The sequence below is a fragment of the Chelmon rostratus genome, chromosome 24 (assembly GCF_017976325.1).
Source record: "Chelmon rostratus isolate fCheRos1 chromosome 24, fCheRos1.pri, whole genome shotgun sequence".
NCBI classification, from domain to species: Eukaryota; Metazoa; Chordata; class Actinopteri; order Chaetodontiformes; family Chaetodontidae; genus Chelmon; species Chelmon rostratus.
The window spans coordinates 5,037,046-5,060,164 of NC_055681.1; the positions used below are offsets into that span (position 1 = coordinate 5,037,046).

The 23,119-nt window shown below is 45.5% G+C and overlaps 1 protein-coding gene across 2 annotated transcripts; it reads left to right on the plus strand.

Moving 5' to 3' along the window:
* Nucleotides 1–957: 957 nt before the first annotated feature.
* zgc:65895 (uncharacterized protein LOC393546 homolog) lies at nucleotides 958–22,573 on the plus strand. Of its 2 annotated transcripts, none has more exons than XM_041966392.1 (3): nucleotides 958–3,747; nucleotides 19,092–19,143; nucleotides 20,618–22,573. In XM_041966392.1, the coding sequence occupies exons 1-3, from the start codon at nucleotides 1,691–1,693 to the stop codon at nucleotides 20,891–20,893; spliced, it is 2,385 nt and encodes a 794-aa protein (XP_041822326.1). In that variant the 5' UTR covers nucleotides 958–1,690; the 3' UTR covers nucleotides 20,894–22,573. The 2 variants fall into 2 exon arrangements, with proteins under 2 accessions (XP_041822326.1, XP_041822328.1); XM_041966394.1 differs by lacking the exon at nucleotides 958–3,747 and adding an exon at nucleotides 18,386–18,702.
* The last annotated feature ends 546 nt before the right edge of the window (nucleotides 22,574–23,119 follow it).

Below are 23,119 nucleotides of genomic sequence, written 5' to 3' on the forward strand. Positions count from 1 at the left end.
GCCTGCCCTCCCCTAAAGGCGCATGTGATGTATTTATGAATAGCCATGATGCTGACATGTTGGAAGTGTTCTGACAGGCATGTCTCATTTGCATTCCTGCTGTTATATGTTTCACATTAGAATCTTGCCAGAGGCAGCCACAAAAACAGGCACATAGATCAGAATACAATTTGTTGTTGATGTGCAAGATCCATTTTGGGGGATTTATAATCATTTGTATAGAGCCTCTCGCCTCTGGCTGAATTATACCCAACAGCAGAACAAGCTGGTGCTATATGAGAAACTTCAACTTTATCTTTGTGTCCAGACATGTTTTGCATGACAGGTTGTCAGCAATGATTGGCTTGTTTTACCGCCTGTCAAAAGGTTATTTGCATACAGAAAAATACACGTTGAATCCTTTCTACACTGCAATTTGCTCTGAGGAGAATTTACTCATGGTTATTGTTCATGTGTATTGGGATAAATATACAGCTATACACGCTGAGAGCAGCTTCAAAAATTGTTTCGTTTGTATAGCTCACTTTTAGTAATGAGCAGTAGCGACCCAACTCGCCATAGCGACGTGGGAGTCCAAGAAAAAAATAAACAACCCAGAGTCCAATGCTGCGTTCAATTTCATAGTGACCATTTGATGCAAGTGATTAATAGTTTTTAATTGCTCGGTTTCGTGGTATTAGAATCGTCAAAATGTCTTCAGCTGAGAGAATGATTAATTTCAGGATAAATCTGTTTCTTAAGACAAAAGTCAACCTGACGTACCCAAGTACAAAAAAGCTGTACATTCTGACTTAACCGTTGACTTGAACGCTGCCGTAGATAAGGATAGAGACGCGCATGCGCAGTCTGTGAGCCACGCTCCAGAACAGAAGGTGGTGGTAATGCACTAATTACATGGACGACAACCGCCGTTAAACAACAAGAAGAAGAAGAAGCCCGTTAGCTGCTTCTGCTGCTCACTGGCAATGATACAGCAAACAAGGACTCGGTTAGACACATCGAGATGGACTTAGCGAGCACTTTTCATCACTACAAATCCGGATATTTGGTGGACACCGTTGTCTTTTGACGTGAGACGGAATTTATTTTTCGCCAGGATCATTTCTGTTGCGGGAAAAAGGGTACTCGACGTCCGGGAGAGGAATGGATGCGACGACTGGTTTCCTGCGACACACACCGGCCAGCTAAGAAGATTCCACATTCACTTTGAAGACCACCTGAGTGCACCTTAACTGTTGAGGGCTGGACTTGTGTCAGCGCGCTTAATTGTGACGCTAATATCAGCAAAATAATCCGAATTAGTGAAAATGTACACAAAGTGATAGAACAGAGTGGCTAATCGCTACTGGCGACCCAACAGAGCTTGAAGCTAACCGACGACTAGCTGAAATTCGCATTCTTTGTTTATTTTATTTGCTCCATTGAATCCAGTGTTTTTATCTTTCTGAAGTTGGACTCATACTTGCGTTGAGAATAGGGACACCGCTTATAAGTTCGCCTTCAGTCTAACTACAGGCCGGAACGTTGTACTTGATTTTTAAAGGACATAAATCATCTGACTTCTCACTTATGGCTCGTTAGTGTCGCGGTACTGCAGCTGACCCAGCTAGCTAGCATCTGTGTTAGCTAGTCGGTAGCGCAAACAGTCGTCAGCCACTTACTGGCCTTTCGTAACTCCTTGACGGTAACGATGCACCACCAGGACTTCTCTGGAGACCCGCCTGCCACCGGGAGCAGGAAAACGGCGTACCACTACAGGAGGGGAAGCAGCGGTGCGTCTGCCTCCTCCGCAGCCGGTGGCAGTGTAGTGAACACGGGTGACGACAATCCGTCCCAGCCTGGATCCTCTTCACCCGGACTGCACCACCAGCCCCAGTCCCAAGTGGCTGGCGCTCAGGTGAAGAAGAAGAGTGGCTTCCAGATAACAAGTGTCACCTCAGCTCAGATCAATGTGAGTGGCAACAACAGTTTGGCAGATGACACCGAGAGCTATGATGACATGGACGAGTCGCACACAGAAGACCTCTCCTCCTCTGATATGCTGGATGTTTCGGTGTCCAGAGCCACGGATACAGGTGTGCCGGAGAGAAGCTCTTCCGATGAGACATTAAATAGTCTCCATGGGGTCGACACACCTGGACTTGTGTCACCCAACGAACCCCTTCACCCTCATTCCATCCCTCAGGGGTCTCAGCAGCACACTTCTATGGTGAATGGGACCATGCATCATCATTATTATCCCCAGCAACACAGCCAGACCCACCATCATCACTCTGATAGCTTGGGAGGAGGTGAACCCTCATTGCCAACTCTTCCCATTTCTCCCTTGGCTAATTCCAGCCCAGCTATGGCTTCCAAAGCTGGGCCTAGCCAGTCCCAGAGGCCTCCAATGTTGGATAACACTAAACCTGCAGGTGGGACCAACCAACCATTAGCCCCTATTGGTGGTGGGACAGCCACTGAACCACTCCAACATGGCAGTGTTAACATTTCTAACGTGTCTGCTGTCACTGCTGCTACAGTTCCTCCTTCTGGGCCTGCAAGTTTTGACAACACTGGCATGAGTGGGCAAATAGCTTCTGTTGGAGGAGGAACAGTCCTGTCTGCTGCCACCCCCAACACTCAGACCCAGCACACTCAAACTCAGACAGCGACCGGCTCTCGTTTTAGGGTGGTCAAATTAGACACTAACTCTGAGCCGTTCCGCAAAGGAAGATGGACATGTACAGAGTATTATGAAAAGGAGATTCCTCAGCCAACTACAGCTGAGGCACCAAGAGGTGCAGAGGTGGTTGCAGAGACTGAGGCAGGTAACGCTGCGATCAGTCAGAGCATGCCTGCTGTACAGCCACCTCACACGCTGCAGCCCTATCAGCAGCCGAGCCAGGACTTTACTAGTCCACAAGCCATGCAGAGCCCACCACAAGTTTCCTATGTTTCACCCCAGGAGGTTGTTGGTGGGGCTCACTTGCAGAAACCAGTGGCTCCTCTCGCTCTCCCTACAGCAACACCACAGGCCGGCGGAAGTCAGCCTCCCTCTATAATACCCCAGCAGTTGCCCTATGCTGTAGATCCCCACCAGCCTCAAGCCCAGGGAGGTTACACTGCACCTCAGCTCCCTGCAGGGGTTATGGCCCCAGGAAGTGTCCGACAGCCAGACTTTATTCAGCCCACCGCACCTTTCCAGAACCAAGTGCAACCTCCGCTGCCGCATGTTACAACAGGAATCTCAATGACACCAGTTCCAGGGGTCACAGCACAGCAACCTGTCAGCATAACTCAACAGTTGCCTCTCCAAGGTCAAGTAGCCCCACCTGCCCAGGCAACGTTTGCAGGACAGCCACAGACCCTCCCAACTCAACCCCAACCTCACCCACAGCCACAAGTCCAGCCCTCGTCCACTGCCATAGTCCCAGGAGCGCACACCCACGGGACCTCTTACATGCCTCTGACTGCTGTCCTCCAACCCCTCCTTACCCCGGGTGCGACCTTCACCCAGGTTCCTGGAGGAGGGAGCGCCATCAAAACCTCCCAGCTAGAGGATGCCCAGAAGCTTCTGCTCCAGCACCAAGGCCTGCTGGGCCTCCCCAGGTTCGGGGGGGCAGCAGCAGGTGGAGAGGGGGCTGCGGAGGCAAGCAGTTCTGCTGGAACACTGGCCCACATGGGGATGTCAGCTGAGGCCAGCGCCTTCATGGCTGCTGCTGCTGCAGGCCTCAGGACTCAGCACGCTGAAGGAGAGGAGGACAGGTGAGGAAGGGCGGCCTGTGCTGTCAGAGCTGCATATTCTAAAGTAAACTTTGTTTTGCTGATGGGGAATTTTCAGTAAACAAAAAGTGGAAGTTATTATGCTTGATACATTGTGGTTGAGGCTGCAGCGCAAGTGGTTAATTTTGTTATTTTTAATTGTAAGATTTCATCACAATTACTTCCTTTTGCAGTAACATTGAAACAGATGTTTATTTTAAAGGCAAAAAATACAGTGAAACATCTATCTGTTGTCACATCATGGAAGCAAGCACACATGATTGGCAGTGATGATTTACATGACGGTCAGCCTGATTATAGTGTCTGGCTAAAGATTTTTTTTTTTTGTCCTCCCACAACCGTAACTGTATCTCTGCTTGTGTGCTTGTAACGGCCTCCTGCAACTGGTTTTCTGTCTGGTTTTGCTGTAGATGAGGAGTTTGATTCAGACCAATGTCACATTCATCTGACCCCCTGTCCCCAGAGGTCAATATGTTAGCCTACAGAAGGCAGTGGGCGAAAAACGACGTTATTGTAGAAACATCAGTGGCTGGAACAGAAGCAGTGGAGTTGCTGAGTCACTGTGGATGCTGGTGACTCAGCAGATGCTCTGGACTGGTTGACCCCCCCCTACCATCACGCATCCACCTCTATTAGCCCAAGACTCTTTCTATCAGCAAGGCTACAATCTCCCTGTTGTACTGCCTGACACCATCCTTCCTTTCTCGCTCAGTATTTGCATTTCCCTTTCCCCCATCTCCCCTTAGGTTGAGTCTTTTATTCGACACTGGATCTGTTGATTTGCACTGCCCTGAGGGAACCTTGCAGTGTTTTATTTACGTGTACAATTTCTCAACCCCATGTTCCTTTTCGTTTTGCTGCTCAAAAGTGGTTATTTCAGCTGCAGGTAGTCTCTAAAAATACAAGGTCAGTCCAAACTGAATGAGTGCCCTGGATAAAACCTCCCATGCCGTATTTGAAATGCAGTGTAAGTGTGGTCTTCCAGAGTCTGTGTTGTAGAGACTGTAGAGGGCCTGATCAGGAGTTGTGTTGCATGCATCTAATAACTTTCGCTGCAGAGAAAAGAGCACTGTTGTGGCAGCAGTCTAGTGTTACCACTGTACTGTCCTGTGTTCTCGTTGAGCAGGAGATTCATGTTGTGAGTGCAACAATAATGCCTGCAGGGTATGGTGGAAGTTCGACACAGGACTGTCAGCCTCACCCAAGCACCCGTAACTAAAATGCAAAATCTATTCTTGAATGTTGTGGCTTTTATTTAGCTGTTGGCAACAAATGCAAAGAGTCTGAGGAGTTTTCTCCCCCAGTGACGTACAGATACATGCTAAGACTTCTGAGTAGTTCCATGATTAAAACAACAGTTGCTGAGCAAACCGGTGAATATGTACTTCTCTCACTCAATTATCAGCACGGCAGGCTATTGGTGACCTGAAGCTAAGCGTTCATGTATTTTCAGCTGTTGAGGTCGTTTCTGAACTCGAGGAACAGAGAGACGGAGGGTGCCAGAACTGCTCCTTCAGTGTTGACACAGTCTTCGTCAAGTTCAGCTGCAGACAGAGCAGGCCTTTTTACTGTGTGTGGAGGCTTTTGTCAGCAATTCATGGCACCCCATCATGACTGCGTGTGCATGGTCTCTGCGTGGCTTCTGTGTTTCCATCTATCGTCCGTTTGTAAGCCTGTTTTCTTGTCGTGAATTAGCCACTCTCCTGCAGACAGTCTTGGTGTGTGTGTTTGTGCATGTGTGTCTGCTTTGTTTATCATCATAGTCGTGTCATGCTGTGATCTGACTCTGGCTCTGTTTTACTGTCTCTGCTTTCTGACTGTCTCCTGTTCTCTGTTTATCTCCCTTTGTCACCCTCTCTCTCTTTCTCTCTGTGCATCATGTCAGGTGTTTCCCTGAGCACACAAGTCTGTTCTTTAGCCCTGTGCCATGATAAAGTCTACAGGTTTTTCCTCTAACTGTCAGGAACCTGCACCCCTATTTACTGTTGAGAGTGAGCGTGAGTGTATGAAAAGGTTGTGAGTCAGTACCCTTTGTTAAGATCTCACAATGACCAAGAACAACCCTGGGACAGTAGTGACAGTGACAACATATAATAAAGAAGGCCACTACAGAAGCGTGATGGTTTTTTCTAACATTTAAAGTACCAGATTCATAAATGTATACATCAGAGAAACTTAACCCCAAGGAAAGTGCTTTGTTCAAATGAGTGAGTGCACATTTTTTTCCAGTCTGTAAGTTACTTAAAGTTGCAACAGGTTGTGCAGGATTATTGCTGTAGCAAAAATCATCTGTATTCAGTCTAAATTCCAGCACAGACTAACTGTTGTCAGAGTCCACCTCATGACCCAGCCGTCACGGCTCTAAAAACACCTGACCTGGCTCAGCTGTGTGCGTGGCTGCTGTCGTGGTAAAACATGGATGTGAGGGTGTGTGTGTTTTGCAGGCTTCTGCTCGTTTCTATTCACCTGCTTGCTGTCTATTTGTATATCTGTCAGTGAGGCTGATGTCAGTGAGAGGGCTGGACAGAAGCACGGTGATATTAATCAGGGCTTTCATCGGGTCCTCGTGCCTCCTCGGGTGGAATTTCAGCCTGCAGGTTGATGCTAGTATAATTTGACTTTTGGATTGCTGCCAGCATCAGTTCACAGTAGAAGGAAAACGCACACACTTCCAATATACTTCACACCTGCTGTCACACACCTTTCTCTCTGCAGAGAAAACTGACTTTACAGAATGAATATGGTAATGTTTACCACTGTTTGTTGCCTTAGAAATAGCAATATACTGTATGAGATAGAGCTGCTTCACCACTTAGGCAAAGAGCATGACGCTGCAAGTTGATGTAATGCAGAAATAGAGCGTAATAATATCACAAAGCAACACAGGAGAGACTGAACAGCCTATGTGCAGCACATAGTATTGCTTGCTTTAGTGATGAGCCTCAACAAAAAGTATACCTTATCCACACTTACCTATGCATCAGTATATTGAGCACTGGTTGAAGGCACAATTTAGAAATAATAATTTTCTGTTCATCAGTCAATACATTTTACCACAAGAATCTTAAAAATCTTTCTTTTGCACAGGTTTTACAAATATATGTGAATTACGTTCTAAAAACATAGTGGTAGTTTGCATTTCACAGCTGACTGCACGTCACACTATGTCTGCATTGTAACTGCATTCCATACTGGCACCATTGATTTATATGATCTCATTCTTTGGAGCCATAGAAGTTGGAGGTGCAGTCATATAAAACGTATACATGCCATTTCACATCTGTGTTGTACCAGCAGCCCTCTTGTTACATTTGGTGTTTTTCAGTATTTTCCGGCTGTTTTATTGAAGTGCACGTGTGCTCGGCAGCAGTTGAGGCACAGTTTAAACATCAGTAAGCAGTCATGACTTTACAGCTCGAATACAATAATCATTAATCACTCAAAGACTGCCTGTGTAACAGTCAACAGGTGTGCCGAAGGTGGATGCAAGAGAGTCCCTTTGTTGTGCCGGGCAAAGCACATTAGGTGGTTAAAAGGGCCTTGTTCTCATAGAGGCCGATATACTGTTATAGTGACAATGAACTGTGTAATTTTATGAGAATGTTGGCTTATTTCTGATTGTGAGCTGGTTCAAAAGTACTTCCAATACTTAGATAACGCTTATCTGCTTGTAAAATCTTTAACAATCGTTTTGTGACTTCCTAGCCTCGGTCTCTATCACCAGTAGATGATCAGGCACAGCTCTAATTTGGGTTCACATATTAGTGCTTATTCAAAGATATGACTCCTTTTAAACCCTTCCTGGCTACGTGTTTAATGTCAGTACGTGACTGAGCGCTTCTCTGCTTTTATGAGGTGCTTCAGTCTGTTAATCTTTCACATGTTTCAGTGATAATAAGCTGCCTGTTGAGTGTTGTGGTTATACCGGCTTTGACTTGTGATTTATGTTTTGTTAATATTAGCACACCTGCTTTTGATTGACACGTCATCCAAAATTGAGCTTTTATGAGGTCGATGGAGTCCCTGACTGCTAAGACCTGTCATGGACAAATGCTTGAAGCTGCTGTAAAAATAGTTAATGGGGAACTTGTAGGGTCCACAGAAAGATTTTTATTATATTTTCAAACTTGGCATTAGTTTAAAATGTTTCAAGCATTAACAAAATTAAAACAGTGCTTTGAGTCTTATAAACCGAAACACTGAGTCATACCTAACAGCAAACATGTTTGTGAACACACCCCAAGATACAAATGTGAGGTGTACGAGTGCATTGTTTACACAGGATTAACATAACAAAGAAGAATGAAGACACATTATCTTAAAATGTAAAACTGAATCATCAATGGCCTTTTTTGGAAAAAAAAAACTAAGCTGTACAGAATTTACTTCATTTTTATGAATCAATCGAGCTTTTAGTCCTTGTAAATCAATTTTGTAGATTTATGTGTACGTCTTTACAAATATCATGTATTAGAAGTAATTTCACAGCATGAAATTATGTGGTCTTAATTTCAGTCTTAATTCTGAACAGTTTCTTCGGTATCAGATACAAATCCAAAAGCCATCTTCAGGCCTCCTTCCATGCTGACTCTGAATCTGTACATTTACTACTTCATGCTACACTCACCACTTCTGCTTCAATCTGAACAAACTCATGTTGCTTTGACCAAACATACAAAACGTGTATAGACATTTTTGGTGGCGATCTCAATGTGAAATAGGAATGAAGTGAAATGAAAGCCAAATTAAGAGGAAACCTCAGGGGAAACCCAGGTCTTGAAAGGTGTAAATGTATGGAATTCATTCTGGACTTTACAGAATGAATATGGTAATGTTTACCACTGTTTGTAGCCTTACAAATAGCAATATACTGTATAAGATAGAGTTGCTTCACCACTTAGGCAAAAAGCATGACGCTGCAAGTTGATGTAATGCAGAAATAGAGCGTAATAATATCACAAAGCAACACAGGAGAGACTGAACAGCCTATGTGCAGCCTATTTAGGACCACAAAATTAAAAATGTGCTATTGCACCTTTTCATGCCACTGATATCTGAAACCCTGCTAGTCTTCCCATTGTTTAATTAATAGTTTTTCTAACCTATTTAAAGTGAACCTCTGCGATTTCCCAGCCTAAAGACTTCTCTGCAGGGTTTGGCCTGATTTGTTTTTTTTTTTTTTAATCTGACTGCAGCAGACACTGCAGGCAGTTGTAATAGGCAAGAAACAGATGTGCCTATATGAACTTTGTACCTCTAATGTACTGTCTTTGCACAGAGCTTCCATTCAGCACTCCATGCATGCAGTATATGATAGTCCAGTGTCAAGGTTTTGCCTGCCTGTGCATACCATCTGCAGTTGCAGCTGGTTGAAGCACATACAGCTGGTGTCTGTTTCAGTGCCTTGTTCCTCGTGTTCCGCGTGGATCTTCTGGTCGGACAGCAGCTTTGCGAAACAGTCAGTTTAGCGGTGCTTCTGATTTCCTGGGCGGCATCTCCTGCATGTCAAGACCAATAAATCACACCTGAAGGCAGTTCAGTCATTTGTCTGTTAACGAGATGAGACATTGAATCATGCTTCAGCAGAGACGTTAACTTTACTGTCAGTCCTCCCCCTCCTCACGTTGTCGTACTGCTGTTACCCCACAAGGTGGCAGTGTTGGCTAATACATCTTCCCAGCCTGTTTAACAGTTGTTTATATAACTTAACGTCCTTTGAGAAGCATTGAGACAAAATGTGCCTTGCAGCTAAGTTGAAATGTCCTTCCTGCACGCGATGTATGAATCACAAGCAAATGAGTTGTTTTAGATCTTTTCTGTGTAAAAGCACTCCGACCTCGTGTTCTCACTGTCAGAAATTGGTGTGTAATGTACACTGAGTGTGGTTTCTGGCTGCACAAGGTCCCAGTGGTACAGTTATTAGTGTAATATATTTGGCAGGGTTTGTCACACAGTAGTTGAGCTTATTTTTAGGAGTGGACTGATTCACTTTTCCCATGGTCAAGTTTAAATCAGCCTGTCTGAATGAGTCACACTATTAGGCAAAAAAAGTTTATTCTGGAGACCCTTTTTATTTGTCCCATGGCAAAACATTTGAATTGAGCTTTCCTTTCAGATGTCAGTAGATAACATACTTTTGAGCCAATCGTGACATTGATTTGTGATCATACCACATTGTGTTTTTGCTTTTTTATACAACAGAATTGTTTCATTCTGGATGCACATCCAGCTATTATGTGGAGAATTGTCTTCTATGGCCACTGATTCATCATCTAAGTCATTTCTTCCTTCTTCCAGTTTCTCAATTGTGAGGATTTCCTGCTTTTTGTTGTCATGTGCAATTTAAAAAAAAAAAAAAAAAAAAAAGCTATTTGAAAATGTCATCTTTAGGAAATTGTGACAAGCATTCATAATTTCAGAGATTTTGGAGAACAAATTACTAATCTATTCTTTGAGAAAACCATCCGAAGATGAATCAAACGTGAAAATGATTAGTTGCAGCCCTCAAGTTGTTTTGGAGTCTCTGTTTTATATGTTGAGATAACATCGGAGGGGCGATGTTTTCAGGCTTCGCTGTCATTTCTGGACGTGTGTCTTGATGTGTGTGATGATCTTAATGCAGCCAGATAAGAACATCATCGGCTCTGACAGATTCAGTTTTAGGCAGCATGGGTGGGGGTTTTGGGGGGGGTGCAGAGCCAAGTAGACGGGTGTCACGTTTGCTCGCCTTGTGCCTTCATGCAGAACTGCAGATTCCTGAAGGAAGTCACAGGCCAGAGAGACTTAATATGTGTCCGTGCACGTCTGCTTCGCTCAGCTGAAGCATGTTTATGAGCTCGCCCGTCAGGATGGCGTGTACATGTGTGTGAAGTGGAAGGCGTTAACAGGAGATGCTTTAATGGCAAAGTGGAGGAGATGCAGCATTTCTGGTTTTAACTGGTTGTGCCACGATCGCTCTTATGACACCTGTGCTGTTATGTTCCTTCTCTCAGTCGTTTTCCTTTTAGATAACTTCACCCTCTGGCTGTTCTCGCAGAGGAAAGCTGAAATGTGATATTTCAGATCCTATAATTGAAGTATCCTGCTGAGCTTCACTGCAGGCCCTCATGGAAGGACTACTGTAACGGTGTAACCTGGGTCCACTAATGGTTGAGATGCAGAAATTGTAGTAAATTGTTCTTTGTTTGATACAGAAATAGCTGTTTTTTGAATATTTCTCATAAATGAAATGACATGAGAGACCAGAGAATGGTAGCTTGGTTTTCATTGTGCTGTGCTTTTAAGCTTTCAAATTAATTATTAATTTGTTTTTTTGAAATTGACAAGTTAAAGTTGAGACAGGTGAATGCTGGTGGTCCGGTGTCTCCACACCTGTGTCACACTTGGCCCTGGGAGAGAAGAAAGGAATTTAATGTTTTGTGATGCTTTGGTGAATGTCTTTTGGTCAGTTCAGTAAAGGGGCCCTTAAAGGAAGCAGGGGTTGTGTCCTTCTCAAGGACACTTCAGCAGGGAAGTTTTTGAGGGAACATTTCAAACTCATCTGCAGTAACCTGACCATTCCTGCTACCTGTCAATGGAAAACATTTCCTCATGCTCAAAGCAGCGTTTCCTGGTAAAGAACAGACTTCGTGGTAAAGAGAGAAAATAATCGTTCTGCACGAAGCCAGTTCTGTTAGTTTTGTCTCAGAACTTTAACCTTCACATCCCTGCATGAGGGCTGCACACCGCGGAGAGCCTCGAGCAAAGTTTCTCAACTGAGAAGATCCTCACTGTTAATGTGCTGACAGTGAGCTCCCCCAACTCCGTTTACATTAACAGACCCATGTGACTGGCGTTTGGTAACAACTTCCTGTGATGTATATAATGTTGTCAGTGTGTAAGATTGTGTAATGTTTGGTTGTATAATATTCATTTTAACACATGGTTTAGAGTGAGACTCGGGTGCTGTTTAGTCCCAGTTTCGTGTGAATTTCATGACAGAACATGAAATTATTTTTCTGAACTAGCCAAATTTTGTGTAATCCTTTAATCTCTGGTTTTGGTGCCATTTCAAACCTGATCACACATCTTGCCAGTTTCTTTCCTTTTTGGCATCTCTTTCAATAATCGATTCATTGTTTTAGACACTTTTCAAGCAGTATTGCTCGACATTTCCCAAGTCTAGCTGCTAAATTGTGAGGATAAGCTGCGTTTCTTTACTTTTTTTCGGAAATAATGATTGGCATTTTCATTATTTTCAGACATTTCATTCAGAAAATGATCAGTAGATTTACAGATAAAGACAACTGTTGATGCCTGCTTCATAGCTTCTCCTCTTCACATCGTATGTTTGACATTCTTAATATATCACACCCTCCTTGCTAAATGTAGAGGGCTGTACATTATTTTTATCTCTGTCAGAAATGTGTCCGGCCTTCATAGTATATGTGGACTGTGCTCAGGCTTTGAAAGTTAATACCTCATCCATCACAGGAACAAGGCACGTCTGCAGTGTCACTGAGCTAGTAGAGATGTTGGGGCTCGGGCTCCTTCCTGTCCCGTCCCTCTACTGTCTCTCATGGCCCATATGGCACAGAGGCGGGTTATGTAAGGCATTGCGTGCATGGCAGAGACCGATTTACTTACGCTCCAGAGAGCCGCTGCCCTGAAGCTCTGTGATGCTATGAGAGCTGTTTGAGTTTTGGGGCGTTCCTGCTCTTTGTTTTGTCTGCATTTGGGCAACGATCAGGGAGATTAGCCACTGTTTGCAAACAAGTTTTATTGCTACCTTTGCTATGCTTCCCCTACTCAGGAATTATACCTTAAAATGGAAAAATGGTTGCATGCTGCAGGTCAAAATTTGATTGCTTTTCAACAAATCTCCAGAAATATCTTTTTTTCTTGTCTTGTTTTTTTTTTTCCTGTGCGTATGCGTGCGTGATCTTGCTGTCGGCCTCGGTTCTCCTTCATGTAAATGCCAGTGCTCAAAGCCTCTGAAACCGGATTCTGCCAGTTTGCAAACATAGCGACGCGCACACACACACACACACACACACACACACACACACACACACACACACACACAGTGGCTGCAAATGGGAGGCACGCAAGCTGATTTCTCCCAACTGCTTCAGGACAAGTGATGTGGAAGAAGGCGGGTGAAGCTGAGAGCAGCACACAAACCGGTGAAAAAAAGAGAAAGATGGAAATGATTAGATGCGAACACTGTTTGAGGGATGTAAAAAGTGAACCCCATGTTTCACTGTTTGACATAAACCATTTTCGTTTTGACGCACTGTTTTGTCTTGAAATGAGCTGACAGCTTCCAGTTGTGTTGTGGTTTTTGTGGAGGTTACTTTTCACGTTGTGCTGTTGTGTTCACTTCCAGTATTTGCTTTGTGACGTCCTCTCTGCTGTCAAGCCCTCTGCTATGTTCATGTAACTTACAGTTGTGGCGGACTTGCAGCCTTTTCAGGACCACACGCTGCAGCCTGAACGACGGATCCCCAATTGAGCCCAGCTCTGCTTTCACTTGAGCCGCACAATAAAGTGAGGCGGAAGCATTACTTCCACCCAGCTGGATGTTTTTGTGAAAGAGAAGGTGCATAAAGGGAGGGTGGCTTTAGAGGGGGTATGCCTCCTGGTGTATGTACAGCAAATACACAAGAAGGCATTTAGGTTGCTGTTCGCATTTATTGATTTTTCACTCTTCCAGAACGCCTGGCCACTGGAGCTTAAAGATATCTCTTCTGCTTGTTGTGACATGCCTCTTCTTTTTCTCTCACTCTCCTTGGTTGTGTGGATTTAGAAAGTGTTTATATATTACAAAGATGTAATGTTATACACTCTTACGGTGTGGAAGCAGGCTTCTTGTCTGTATTTACATGTAAGCCTCCTCAGTTAAGCTGCCCTAGTTTTTTTCTTTCTTTTTTTTAATGACTCCTATCTCAGATTAAAAGATATTGCCTGAGGTTTTACTGTTCAGACAAAACAGGATTTAGCATTTCTTCAACCCAGTTCTCAAGCTTGAATCTATGCCTTGTATTTAAAGATAGGTGTCACTTTTCTCAAATATAGTTCACTCCATGTTTTTCTCTTTTTTTTTTTTCAAACTATGTGGGCAACGCAAACACCATCTGTTTTTCTTTGTATTCCTCCACATCAGCTGCTGCCACTCTGAGGCTACACATCCGCCCTCATGTGAGCTGCGCAGGGTGTGGCGAAGATGTGCACCATCACCCTTTTCTGTTCAGATCTGCTTGTATCCAGTGGCTGTTTATAGGAAGGTTCACAGTGTGAACTGGTGTGTCGTTAAAGGCTGAAGGGAAAATTAAAATGAGCTCTGCCTGTTAATTGTTTTATCCACAGTTTGGCAAGGTCGAGAGCTCATTATCTAAACACTAATGTCTGGTAGCTTGGTGGAACATCAACACCGTAGCCTGGCCATTAAGATTTTATTTTAGCATTAAAGTTATCACTCTTATTCTGTCTACTTTTCTATATCACATATTTGTCATTCGGCAGTTTCTAAGCCTCCTAAGTATAGTCTGAACATACATTAAGCTTTACCATAGTGCTTAGGTAATATATGGGTCAGCCCTTTGCACATGCCACATACACAAGCTTTAGATAGATAGATAATGAATGAAAGCATCCCCATCTGTGATGTCATGACATCAAGATCTTGCCATTGGCTCAGCCGAGTCTGCTGCGCCATCAGCGATTGGCTGAAAGTGACCCGTCTCCACATGAGTGAACGCTTCCCTCGGACGAGTTTTGAGCCTTTTGTTCCGAGTGGGCATGCGTACACTGACCTTAAACCTGCAAGAACACAGTGTACTGACAGAGAGTACACTATAAAGAGTTGAATTTTCAAATGGCAAATCAAATAATTGCCTCTAATCAAGTACAGTGCTTTTTAATAAATACTACAAGTGGAGAAAATTACATTTTAAGAGGCATTTTATTATTTTTACCTGCTCGCTCTAACTTCTGCGCTCTCCGTGCACTTGTATCGGGCCCTCGACTGTTTCTTGGATTAGTGACACATACAGTGAAGGGAAGAAATGACCTTCACCTAATGAGGTTAATAATGTCGCTGCATGCATTGAGCTGAATCCCCCCCCAACAAACTCGCTCGGCGCGCCCCTCGCCGCCATTTTGTGGTCCCAGCAACTGCACACTCCCTTTGACCAGGGTTGCCTCCTCCCTTTGTTCTCTACAGTTGCTCGACTCAACAACCAACAATGTTTTTTTTTTTTAACTGCAAGATACAGTCTTGATGCTTTGAGTTTTTGCGCCCTGCATCAGCTGTCCGTCTGCTCTACTGTCCAGCTAGCCATCTTGTCTTGCTCGCCTTTGTTCTGACTGTAATGTGAACTGTGTGCGCGTCTGCGTGGGAGCCTTTTTGCGCTAGCATGGAGGTACACGTGAGCCATGCTCCAGTAGAGACCCATGCTGTGAGAGTGTGTGTGTCCAGTGTGCATCCACTGATGTGGAGTGACAAGACGACTAAAGGCATGCATGGTACAACATACACATGCTCCTTGAGTTAACTGCAGTGGGGGGCAGTCTGAGGAAATGTGAGGGATGCACAAGGTGGATGTTTATTATCTTCAGGGAATTAAAGGGCAATGCATCCATTCTTCAGTAGAAACTGATGCGAGGAGGTTAGAGTGAGGTACCACTCCTGTGCCATCACCGTAACAGGGTGGATGTTGCAGGAAAGAAGGAGCGAGAGGTGATGCCAGTGAGCGTGCTAACGGGGTGTGTGGTCAAAAGTAGCTCATCCTATTGGACGGATCACCCTAATCTCTGCTGACAGTTTATATAACAACAGAAGGAGGAGGTGACATGACTCCTTATGCAGTGACATCACAGCCCATTCTCCTATCTCGCTTCACCTTGCACCCAATCGTCTGAGAGTCTGTATGTGATTCAGGCTTAGCAAGGAGGACTTAACACACTATCGCACACTCCCATTGTACTCACACACACTCCCACTCCCACTCCCAGCCCTGTCCTACACAGCTCCATCCTGGTCCCCATTGTTGGTCAGGCTCCCCTATGTGAAGCTCCCACTGCAGAGGGGAGCAGGGAGTCGGGGGCCAAAGGCTGCAGGTCAGGAGGAGGGTGCAGTGGCTGTGTTTGTTTTGGGGGTGTTTTTGGTCAGGGCTGGTGTGGGGGGGCCCTCTGCTTTGATCGGAGTGTGTGTTTTAGCCTGAGAGCATCAATGAGAGAGAAGGGGCTGGCCGGGGCAGGAGGAGCGCAGGGCAGGAGCGCCATGGCTCTAAAGCTGCTCTTCTGGGAGCTGGAGAAGCATCTGAAGAGGTAACGATGGCTGTGGTGTTGTCACGTTGTCAGGGGGTCGGCGGTGGCGCGGCGGGGTCGTGACCGCTGGGGGTTAAACAAGGGCGGACACCGCGGGGGCTTTGTGTCGATGCATCTGTCTGATTGTTATTTTTGTTGTTGTGGCGCTCAGTTGATCGAACGTTGTTGAAAAATGCGAGTACTTCCTGCAGTTATCGAAGCATTTATCCAGGAATCTAAACACCTGCAGTTTTCAAATCTAACCTCATGTCAGGTTATGAATTTAGCGCCGGCCTCTACCTGCATCAGGGCACATGACCTCAGCATGTTCAAACTCCCGCTCAGCCACCCTCACGGGATATAACTGTGTTTGTGGACACAGTGTTCTCGTTCCTGCACATGCATGTTACGCCGCTGGACTGCGTGTATGAAAGCGTGTTTAGCTCATGTTCACTGTAACATGCTCCTGGCCAGATCCAGACCAGGATGAGTGACTTTATCTCTCGCCAGCTTTCAGCTGAACCCCCCCCCCCTCCAATTTCAACAGCCAAAGATAAGCATCATGTTCCAATTCCTGAAGTGATCCACTTAGCCCATATTTGCTTCCCTTTGCTCAGTTATCAGGCCACTAATAGACTTCAGTTCAACCGAACAAAGCCTCTCCAACATGATGTCTGCAACATAGACAAACACATTTCCCTGCAGTTGACAAACTACATTACATTTTGAGCCATTTTCTAAAGTGTTTGTTATGTCTCCAACCTTTTTTTTTATTTTATTTTTACAAGCATGGTCTCTATAACAGTGTGTACATGACGCTGCTCCTATGGAAGAAACAAAAGGAGAACTCGCAACAAACGTTATTTTCCAGTTCTCTAAAAATCCAAAGTTCCCATGAACACAAAGCCATAGTTAACGACAAAGCAGGAGGAAGTCAGATACAAAAACTACGAGCATGTCGAGGGTTTTCGACAGGTTTCTGATCTCCCAACGTGGAGCCAGAAACAGCTGAGGTGCTTAAAGCAGGACAGGTGTCTGAAAGGAGCTCTGACATCCTTATTGTAGGTGCCCTTGTGTGTGTGTGTGTGTGTGTGTGTGTGTGTGTGTGTGTGTGTGTGTGTGTGTGTGTGTGTGTGTGTGTGTGTGTGTGTGTGTGTGTGTGCACGCGCGCGTGTGCGTGTGTGTGTGAGAGACCTCGTCCAGTCCAACTTAGAGAAAAGTGTGAATGAGCAGCAGGTCGAGGTCAGTTAGCTCATGCTGGGGGACACAGTTTAATCCTTTGTATCTCACGCTTGAATATCTTATATCGCTCAAATTCATGATTTCAGCCAGTGCTTAAAATAATATTTTAGCAACTCACAGATAATCATTCATAGCTGATTTGTAGAGAAAGTAGTCAAATAACTGAGGAATTGTAGATTAGTTGATTGCTTGCTAGGCTATACTGTGACTAGATAATTAAAATAACGTGCCTTTAAATGTCCCAGCTTCCAAAGATTGTCTGTTTATAATGATTTGAACTGGCTGAGCAAGTGTTTGCATTTATTGTTTGATATTTTGGGTATTAAATTGCTGTCAATCAACTCATCGTCTCAGCTCTTCTGAGGAGTCACACTGCAGAGGCAGCTCCCAGATAGTCAGTGTTGTAGCCTCATGCAGAACAGAGGGTGGTCCTCAGGTCAGTCTGTTGAACTGATAAGAAAAGAGAACAAATGAGCTCATCTTCCACTGTTTCTGCCATCTGACCCCTTTCTTCTATTCCCAACACTCCCAGTATCCCAGTATCTGTGTTTATTTACTCTAAAGTGACATCTGGACAGTGCTCGGGTCAGCTTTTAGCGCTGGGTCAGCTTGTGATCCATTATGTTTACTCAGATTACATGGAGCCTGTGTGTGCGAGCGTCCGTGTACGTGTGTGACCTCCTTAATACACGGTGTGTAACCGACAGGTGGAGACATTGTTTTACATGAGAGCCAACCAAAGTTTTCCCATTAACTGCAGCTCACATTTGAGTCTGAAACTCGGCAAGGCAGCGCATTATGAGCGGACAAGGCGCGACAGCCGGTTAAAAGCACAAACTGCTGTCTAGCTCGATAAGAAAAAGCTCTTTCGTTCCGTGATGTGTAGTTTTGGTTGGATACGGCCTTTTTATAGAGGACGGTGCAGCAGGTAGAGAGCTGCTGAATGAATTATGAACACGAGCGATCTCTCCGCCAATCAGGCACGCCGCCGCGCCTTCCCCCTCGCATACATTATGCTAATGAGCTCCCTCCTCAGCCAATCACGCCGGTGCTGGCGCTGTTTGCCTGCATGCATTATCCAGAGAGCGAGCCGCGGTTTGCGGAGCTGCAGCCCGCCGCTTCAGTCTTTGTGTGCTCTGTCCCGGCTGCGAGCGCTGCGGGCGCCCGGAGAGCAGACCCAACGTCCTGCCCTCAATAATGCGCTGTTTTTCTACTTTTATACCGCTGGATTTCCAGTTTGTACAGCCAGGGAATCGCCTTTTGGGGGTTTAATGGACGGGATAGCATGAATTCCCAATGTTACACAGTGGCGATGGATCTTGGCGTTTGTCAACTGAGGAATTTCTCGATATCGTTTCTGTCCTCTGTGCTCGGGAAGGAGAGCGCATCGGTCCGGGTTGACAATAGGTAATGTCCGCAGGCTTTCTGCGTGTTATCGGCCGCTTGTTGAACGCGATGTGCGGCTGATTATAACGAGGCTAGAAAGCTGGAAATGCTGCCTCATTGATTCTCCGCCATCAAAGTCAGAGCCTCCTCTCTCGACCTCCATTTGCTTTGTTGCAGACATCGCTAATGTGGATTCAGGCTGTTATCTTTGATGACAGCTGCAGCGTTTTCTACCTCAGGCTTCTTTGTGTTTGCTTCGGCTGCATAAAACCTGAAATGTCAGTCACGTTTCTGCCACGAAAAACAGCCCCGATGCCGCCTCAAATCCACCCTGCAGCACCCAGCCAATGTTGCATCATGTAGGCTGTTACCACCAACCAACTAATCACCTTTCTTTCTTTGTCTTTCAGCTCCTCGGGTGCAAGTGTTGTGGCCATTGACAACAAGATTGAACAAGCTATGGTAAGCGTGCCTTTTATGCTCTATAACGCAGTCACACCACACGCACAGTGTTTGTAAATAGGCCCGTCTCATGCCTTACATGCATGCGCTGCCTCCAGTGTTATGTAACCCAAGCACCGTGAGGGGCTCCTGTGGTTCCATCAGCCCGCGATGCGCTCATTTGGCCGTGTGTTCAATGCTGTTAGTAACATAATGTGTGTATTCAGAGGGACTCTCGCACACACAGACAGCGCAATGCATGAATAAAAAGCATGATGGCGCTTCTGGACGTGCCTTTCAGCAGGATTGAATCATCATGTCCCGCATATTTGCGCCTGCTGCTGTCTGAATGAGAGGCAGCAGGAGCTTCCTGCTCTGTCACGATTTGGACAGATGACCTCCGGCTTGTTGGCAACTTGATGTGGGCCAGGCTAAGGTTCACACGCTATCCCCCCCCCCCCCCTCTCTCTCTCTCTTTCTCATGCATATACATAGTCCCTCGCCTTCTCCCCCTCTCTGTCCCGTGTTGCTAGGCAAGCAGCAGCCTCCCCACGGCTCGGTATAAATAACTCGGCTGGTGATAGGCTCCTCCCACCCCGGTGCAGGAACATTTTGTTCCCTCTCTGCTTACCGGGGCAGGGAGGAGGAGGAGGAGAAGAAGGAGGGGCGGGTCCATAGAGGAAGGGATGCTCAGATTATTAGGCGCAAATCCCTCTTCAGTCTGCTGCCACAGCGCACCGCTCAGGCATCAGCATGGGGATGCACTATGAAGCTGTTTGACCTTCCTCTGAGGAATCCCTGTGCCCTGCAAATGATTTACCATGCAGAATCAGCCTTTGCTCTGCTGTGTCTCCTTTTCCCCCTGAACTGCATGCTTTTGAGTCACTCACATGTTTGAGTCAGTATTTCCTGACTCAATACCTGGGTTTATTATAGAGTAAATATAAACATGGATGAACCAAAATGCATTATATGAGAATAAGAACGAAGTTAAACAAGGGAGGTTTGGGAAGTCGTGAAGTTCATGTGAATCAGACTAATGCAGCTCTTAAATAATAATTTGTTTTAGCCTTCAGAATGTCAAATGCCCGTCTCCTTTTCTCAGAGCCACAAATTACTTGATTTGTCAGAGTAGCAGTGCAAAAATACTTCATTTATAATGATTTCAATGAGAAAAAAGTAATTTGTCGTCACATTCGAGAAGCTGCAACCAGCAAATATTTGAAAAATGACAAACAAATCAATTGATTATCAAAACATTTGCAAAATAATTGTTGGACTAATTGTTTTGTTCCTAAATTGTTTCAGTTCCAGCGTGATTCAACTTTAAAAATAACCAAATGGACGTGTGTGGTCATTTTTTTTGTGTAATGAGGAGTCTGGAACAGAGTAAATGTGGTTTAAACAAGACGTCGTCCTCACAGGAGAAACATGCAAGAAGGAATCTGAACTCTCAGCTAACCGTCTCTCCCTCTCTCTCCCCCTCCGTCCTCAGGACCTGGTGAAGAGTCACCTGATGTACGCTGTGCGTGAGGAGGTGGAGGTGCTGAAGGAGCAGATCAAAGAGCTGATCGAGCGCAACACTCAGCTGGAGCAGGAGAACAACCTGCTCAAGAACCTGGCCAGCCCCGAGCAGATGGCTCAGTTCCAGGCGCAGGTCCAGACCGGCGGCTCCCCGACCACCACCGCTCAGCCTCCGGTCCCGGTCCCAGTCCCGGCCGGGACGACACAAGTCCTCCCCTCCACACAGAGCTCCGGCACGTCTGCGTAACACAGAAGATGCACGCTGGAGGACCCTGAGGATGAGGGGTGGGGGGATGGAAGGAGGAGGATGAGGATGAGGATGGAGTCTTGCCATACTGTGAACTGACTCTATGCCACCGTCTCAAAGAGCGCACACTTCAAGCTAACCGGAGGACGAAAAACAACTTTCTTTTGTTGCACATTTAATTTAACTGAAAGACTTTGGAGTTGCACCACTGTGTGTGTGTGAGTGTGAGAGTGAGTGAATGTGTTTGTGTGTGTGTGTGTCCGTCCCCGCTTTGTCTCCTACTTTTATGACCTGCTTCAGACAATCGTCGTTGTCGTGGTAATCATCATGATGATGATGATGAGGGGAAGGACAGGGCTTACAGGAAGTGACTGTCGATCCTTACAGCCACCTCCGCCACCATTGTTCAGGGCCACCCGGGGGGGGAGGAGCTAACTCCGGGCCCGCCCAATCAGGGGAACACGTCGCATGCTCTTGTCAGTGCCGTCGAGTCCCTCACAGTGTGACCTGTGGAAAGCGTGCCATCGTCTCGCCCCACCCCCGCCTCAACCTGGCACTGTCCACCTGCATCACGCAGATTTCTTACTCAGCGTCTTGTTTTATGTTTGTTTTTTTTAGTGCTGTGGTCCGTGCACTTTTTCCAGACGATGCTGACAATGGACGAACTGTACAGATTCGTATGACCCATCTGGAATGGGAGTCAAAGAGTCCAGCTCACTTTTTTTCTCATCCTCACAGTTTGTGAAGACGTCGAGAGCCTTGCTGTTCTGGGTTGAGGGCCTGGGTTAGTAAGAATTATGAAATATATATCAGCTGCGCCTCATTGTTCACTTTGAGGACTGTGTGTTCTTCCCTGAGGTTCACGCCACCGGGATCCCACCCTGAACGCACTCTCCCCCGTCTCGGATGGAGCATTAAACATTTATGCAGGGAATCAAGGCTTTTTTAGGGAGGGGTTAGGATTTGTTTTTGTCTGTTTATGTTTTTGCTCTTGTTGGTGTAATTAATGTCCTAGTGATCTGTAAAAATAATTAATGGAGAGGCAAATAAGTAGGACATGACTGTTTCTAGGTAGTGAACTTTGTACAGATTAAATATTTCCAATTAAACTCTGCCAAGTGCCTGGTTTCTAACCATAGATACATATATAAGAGCTTTTTTAGTTGTTTTATTCAATACGTGTGTATATATATTTATATATATACATATACATGCATATATATATCTATGGTTTTGCCAGGTTTTGAACTACCTGTGATGTCATTACTCAGGGTGGGAACAGAAGAGGATTATTTACCTCCACACTAAGATGCTGTCTCTCCTGCAGTGACACACGGCCTTGTACTGTACGTGAACTTTCCTCTGCCGTCGCTTAACTCACTCGCTCAAATTATCTGGACTCTTACCGTTTGGAGACGTGTGTAGTTTTGTAATGGATGGCGATGGTGTTTTTGTTTTTTTGTCTTTTCATTTCTTTGTCTTTTTGTACAGCCAAGTGTTTGAGTTGCTCATAGTGCAACTGGAGCGCTGAACACGATAATGAGACACTTGGCAAAAAAAAAAAAAAAGGACAGTGCCTAGCACAAGTATGTCGATGTTCTGTGCATGTTCCTCAGCCCATCACAAATGTGACGTTACAATTGCACTAGACAGTTGCACCTCAAATAAACATGAAAACAAAAAAGCAAAATGTGGACTGCTCAGTTTTCTTTTTAAACAGTGTTGAGGTTTGAGTGTGACTGGTTGAATCTGACCCACTTGATCTTGACAGGGCTCTTCAAATACGACGGGTGCATTCTGAAGAAATATGCAGCTCAAAGTTACATTTTAGTCAAAAATATTCATACATTTTCTGGCTCTAAAACCCTTTAAACTGGATTTAAATCATAAAATCAATGTGAAAGTGCAGGTTGACAAAAAGTGAATCAGTTCTACAGTTACAGGTGGTCTTCACTCAACATGTTCCAGCTAATAGCCTTCTCCCAGTTACAAGCAGGATCCGCACTCGGCATCTCATTACGCATGCGCAGTGGCGGACCGCCATGTAAATATTTATCTATATGTGACTTGTCATTGGTTCCATACGACCGAGCCCCCTTGAAGCCATGCCGTGGTCGCTCCGCCCACCGCTGCCTCACGTGGACCCGCACGCCTCCAGCGAGGGCGCGCAGGCGGACGCGCGCATTGATTTCATACGACGATACGTGAGGATTGTGGGAGCTGGAA